The sequence below is a fragment of the Mastacembelus armatus genome, chromosome 19, assembly GCF_900324485.2.
Source record: "Mastacembelus armatus chromosome 19, fMasArm1.2, whole genome shotgun sequence".
NCBI classification, from domain to species: Eukaryota; Metazoa; Chordata; class Actinopteri; order Synbranchiformes; family Mastacembelidae; genus Mastacembelus; species Mastacembelus armatus.
In genome coordinates this window covers 2,255,494-2,261,493 of record NC_046651.1, presented here as the reverse complement: position 1 = coordinate 2,261,493, position 6,000 = coordinate 2,255,494, and the positions used below count along the sequence as shown (strand labels likewise).

Sequence of the window (6,000 nt, the reverse complement as noted above, 5' to 3'; positions counted from 1 at the left end):
GATGTTGGAATACCCCAGAGACCTCCATCCCCCTCCTCTTCCTCACCCTCCCTCTCCCAGCCAGTACTTTCCCCTCCAATCCCTCCAATCCCTCCCGCCCAGCCCTCCTAGCCCCTCTTCCTTTCTCCAATCGCTCTCGCTCTTTTCTCAAGGACCTCCCAAGCTTCCTTTGTGCTGCCTCCGTGCCTCTGCCTCCTCCTTTACACTCCGGTCTCTTTTCCCTCCTCCAGCCCACTTTCTCTCCCTCCGTACCCCTTCGCATGCCTTGGCTTCTCCACCTCTTTCTCAAAGTAAACAGAGGCGAGAAGAACAGAAGCATCACTCTGCCTGTTTGCACACACCATTTCCCCACACACACACTCTTTACACGCCCGATCGGTACGAAGCTTTGGCTGCTCAGTGTGTGTTGGCAGCCGCAGAGGTGTGTGTGCGCGCGCGTGCGCGTATGTGTGTGTCTGCGCGGGTATCCCTCGTCTGCGTCCGCTGAAGTAGTAACTGTGGTGGCTCGTCGCTGCTGCTGACACTGTTGAAGAAACAAGGAGGGAGGGGACAGTAAGTAGGAAGAGACAGACTGGTCCATAGAGGTTGAGAGGTGAGAGGACAGACGGAGGTGTAACTGAGTCTCTATGAGTAAGGTGTCCCGTCTCCACATGCTGTGCTCTATGGCAAACTCCGGCTGTATGCTGCTGTCCGGGTCCGGGATGTTACCCCATTCTCTGCAATGCTCCCCTGCCTTTCTCTATCTGCCCCAGGTAAGAAAGCACATCACACCGTCTGATCTCACACGTCTTCTGTTGTATTTGTTTTTTCCTACTCCACTTCCAGGCGTACTTGGTTTTTCCACTGTACTTTTGCATTGTCTAGTTCTCATTTCCATCGCTTCATCAAAGTGCTCTGCAACCCAGCTGACTTCCCCTAAAACATCCTGTATGTTCTTACAGTAGTCCTCAACTTTCCACCTCTTTTTAGTAAAGATGATCATTTCTTTTGAGAAGTTACACTTCGATCAGCAGGTTTGTCAAAAAAACACTCAGCTTAATTTCGTCATGTGTCACCTCATCACTCTTGCAGGCTGGCAGTGGTGTTGAATGGATGATCACATGGAGCAGCAACACGTGCATGTGTGTGTGCATATGTGATGTGTTTGTTTTGGATGTTTGTGTGTGTGTACCATTCTTGTGTGGACATTTAGGCCAGTCCTCACAACTTCAAATGGTTTTTTGAGGGTTAAGACTTGGCTTTAGCGTTAGGTTTACAACTAGGTTTAGGTTAGGGTTAGGCATTTAGTTGTGATAATTAGGGTTAGGGTCTAGGGAATGCTATGAGTGTCCCTACAACTATAGTGAGACATGAATGTGTATGTGTGCGTGCGTGTGTGTGATGTGTGTGTTTGTGATATTTGTGTGTGTTGAGTGGGCATCAGGACAGGGACAGATGTCAGCTCAGAACTGAATTAGACAATAGAACCGAATGACTGCTGGCTCACTTCTTGGAGTGTGTATCGTTCAGATGGCTGCATTTCTATTAGTTGTGCCATGTCTCTTCAGTTACCACTGTGTGTGCGCTTCACTTTGTTTACTGTAAATGTGCTCAGTTGACACAGCACTGGTCAATTGTCATGTTATGCACCAGCACATTTATGCATGTCCCTCTAAGTGTGTTTGTGTGTGTTTTACTACTGGCAGCATGTGTGGTGGCAGGCGGCCCCTTTTTCTCCAGACAGTTTGTTATTACGGCTGTATAAAATATGATAAGACTGGAGAGGGCTGTCGTATAAAATATGACTGGGCTGCAGAGAGCTAACCTGCCATGTCCAGACTCCAAATAGCCACCACACATCACCTTTACAGGGTGGCCCAGACCACCCGCCTGATGGCAACACACCCACATGCAAACACATACACACAGAGCATGCATTAGCTGGGATCCACACACATATACACACACAAACACACACACACACACACTTAGTTCCATGCGGTGACACAAACGAGCACTCTGGGAAGCAGTCTGTTATGCTCATAGTGTGTGTGCTCATCTACTTGTTTTCATTGCTTATGCTACATCTTCTCTTTCCACGATGGAGTTCACAATTCTCTGCTTTAGAGAAAAATGTGTTGTCATGTTTTCTTGCAGTTAGATTTAATTAGAAGGGTAAGATTCACATTTCGAGTTACTTTTCCATATATTTGTTTCTTTCTTCAAGCTTTTTTGTTTCATCATCAACTAAGTGTGGAGTAAAAACCTGAGAGATAGATATTGACATGACAGCAATTCAAAGATTTTTATACAGGATTCCTAAACTAACCAGAATCAGTCGCTACACAGTGAGCACACTATGGCAGTGCACGGAATAGAGAAATGCCTGCTTTTTAAGATATTTTAAGACAAGAAACATGGAGGTAGAAGGGACATGGAACAGTCCACAGTTATACTGTACTGTACGCACCAAATATGCCTTGATGGATCTCAGTTGCTTAAATATTAGGGTTAGGGTTAAAATATGTAGACATGTTTCAATGATGGATTTTTTTGAAAAACTGAAATGACAAGAAATTTAGAATTTTCAGGTCAAAAACAAAAATAAAAAGTCAGTCCTGTTGACTTCATGTAATAATCTAGCTGTGTCAGTCTTGAATAGCCCGTATCAGCCAGTGTGACTCCTGACTAAGCAGTGTGTGTATTGCTTTTGCCTCTGACACTGTTTAAACCCTCAGTAGGATCCCACTATTTATCTCTTTGCTTCTTCTCTATCCATCCATTTGAACAGACAACATGGATCACAGCTAAACCTACCCCCAATGCATTCATCTCTTCCATCCCTGTGTATTGGATTTCAATTCTCTCTCCCTTCTTCCATACGCCCCTTTGTCTCTCTTTCAATTTTTTTTTTTTTCCAAGACATCGCCTTGGAATAAAAAGTCCTCTTAAGTCAATACTATGTGTTAAATCTGCTTGTGCAAGCTTCTCTGCTTTCCCCAAGGAGGGAGGGAAGAATCTTTACCAAGGAGCACCTAATAGTTAAACACTTTCTGTCTGCAGGCCAGAGTACTGTGAGGAATGTGGAGAAATAAACTGCCCACTGCTCACTTCATTCTTTGCTCTTTTTCTCTGTTTCCCACTCATCTCTACTATAAGTGCTTTCTGTTTTCTTTGTCTTTTAGAACCTGATTTGCTTTGTGCAGCAGACACTATTTGTGCCTGCATGTTATGTGGACATTTGTTTGGATATTTATTAAAATAAGGAGAATACTCACAAAATTGATACCATCAAACTCACAGTATTTTTAAATACTCTAGATACTACATGTACACATTTATTGATATATTTTAATCACTGCATAGATGTAACCATTTTTATCTCAGAAAAAGAGCATAGATACTGATTAAAGAGAAAATATAAGCGCCAAAGATTTGGGGGAGAGAGAGGTTGGTTCAGAACCAAGGATAGTTCTCTCATAGATATGGACAACAGACTGGAGATGAACCTGTGAGGAGTCCCAGTGTTTTCTATTGATGAACAAAGTGATTTATCTCTCTGTGCTGTAATTATTTTATAACCCATTAAGAACTGCCTCCCTCTTCATCTGTGACACCACTTGTGTGTGTTTGTGTCTTTCTCTGCAAGGTGTACAATTGCATACGCAGAGAGAGGAAGAGAGTGTGTGTCAATTTCTGGGTGCATGCGCGCTCACACACAACACAATACAAGAGCAGCTGATCCATTATGTTAACCCTTTCTAGATAGATTCAGCACAGGCTAGTCACTGACTCATTAAAGTCACAGTCACTGTCCAGTTATGTGCATCACTTGTGAGAATTTTATTACATAATACACAATCTAATATAATATTATCTGTCTTTGTTAATATAAATGCACCTAAACATGTAAAACAGTGATAGTAAAGTAAATGTAAAGGTCCTGTAAAGTAAAGATAGTCATTCAATTATAAAGAAGATCAAAAACTATCTGAGCAAATAATAAATGAAGTGTTTTGATGTGGTTGAATATTAACCAAAACAGAGTAAAAGATTCCTTTTAATTTAATTCAATTCATTTCGGTTTTATTTGTATAGTGCCAAATCACAATACAATCATCTCAAGGCACTTTACAAAAACGTTTTACATCTCTCAATTGGAGCTTTAAACACAGCACACACATAGTTGCAAATACCTGATCAAAGTATTCCCTTTAATTGTGCATTAAAAGCATATTGATAATAGATATATAGATTTTTATACAGATTGATCTTATTTTTTCTGTATTCCCATATTCATTAAAGACATGTATTTATTTAATAATGGCTATTATTATATTATGTAGTTCCATATAAGGTACATATTTTATTACAAATACAATACTTGTATAATAATAATAATGTATAAATGTCTCATTTTGTAATTTAGGTTTTCAGTGCCAGTACAGGTCATCACTTACTCCACCTACACTATGTGTGTACCTCCACCTGCTGGCTTCTCCATGTCTGACCCACTCTCACTTTGCTTCTTATGTATCAGCTCTGTCTCCTACAGCCTCACTATTTTTTTCTGCTTGTGAATTGTTAATATCAAGTAATGTCAGAGCTTAGACCCCTTATCCCAAGTGGTGAGGGTTCAACTGAAGAGGGATTTTCTGTTATCAGTAATGGTTAAGGTTGTTAGAAGTGTGCAAAAAAGAGCACAATATCAAATAAGTATTACATTGATGTAATTTCAAGGAGTGTTATAGCAGCCAGAACCATAAAAAATCTGTTGATTATCCTCAAAGGATACTGCAGAAGAGAAATCCATTTTGTTGGCCTGTGAATATTTAGCAGATAGATTATACTTCGTATAGACCTTCTGTGTCGTTAGTGAAGAGTTTACAGATATGGCAAACTGATAAAAAATGTTCTTTCTTTCTCTTTGATGTTGTCTTTCCGTCTGTCTCCACCACTTCCATCCTCCCCCTTGCTCTGATCCGTCTTTCCTAAGCCTTGATAAGCCCATCTGTTCTGAGGCCAGGCTAACACTGAACATGTTTTACATCTCACAGTTAGAGCTGAATTGCTAATGTCATTCTTTCACCCTCTTTAAAGATACACACAGGTACAAACACTTGATTAAACATGCTTACACATCTTCATCAGACAATGCATTCTGCTTCTCATTAGCTTTTCTCACCCGTGTCCCAATTTATAAAACAAGAACAATGTAATTGGACTGTACCCTGGCCTTAAGTTGTACCTCTGTTCATCCTGCTCGCCCATCTCCTGTCTATTCTTTCTTGCTTCATTTTCATTTTTATTCTTGTGTCCCTTCCTCTTTCTCTCTCTCTCTCTCTATATATATATATATATATATATGAAGATATGAAGTCATGCTTTTATTAATAGCGGACAACTAAGGATGTGGCTTTTAGAATTATAGGGCTCAGTCCTCAAACATTTCTGATGTGGAGAGAAAATTTCATTGTATGCTGCTTGACTGTCCAATTTGATATATTAGTCTCACTGGTTAAAAAACACAACACTGCCAAAGTTGTAAATAACTTACATGTAGCTTAATGAACAGTAAAAACAGATGACTTTTTTGAGATAATTATACGTGAAAAGCAAAAAACATAGAATATCTTTGTGTATATCTAAAATTGTGTGTGTGTGTGTGTGTGTGTGTGTGTGTACACCATGCTGTCTTGCTCTGCTGAGAGTTACTATGACAGCCATGCTGAAATGATAGGCTGCTACTGGGACATTTTTGTCTCATAAATCTGTCATTGTTCAGCTGTTATTTATGACGGCTCGGTTGGGTGGGGGTCGGGTTGTCCAAAAGGGGAGAGAAACATTGTCATGACAACGGCCAGCTTCTGACTGCATCTACTCTCTTCCCACCCTGGAGGTTCACCCCATGGTACCATGTTGGCACTCACATGGAAACAAGTGTTATTCCGTTCACTTAACCCTTTTCGAACCACCATTCAGTGGTTATTACTTGTTATCATGGCAGTGGGTATGGTTCAG

The 6,000-nt window shown here is 40.7% G+C and overlaps 1 protein-coding gene across 1 annotated transcript in view; it reads left to right on the top strand.

Moving 5' to 3' along the window:
* The first annotated feature begins 602 nt into the window (after positions 1-602).
* The window catches only part of rbfox3a (RNA binding fox-1 homolog 3a), a 164,814-nt gene continuing 159,416 nt past the window's right edge, over positions 603-6,000 (top strand). Inside the window, exon 1 of the mRNA XM_026314676.2 lies at positions 603-752. Coding sequence (XP_026170461.1) covers positions 627-752 — 126 coding nt within the window. The 5' untranslated portion in view covers positions 603-626. The remainder of the gene's footprint in view (positions 753-6,000) is intronic.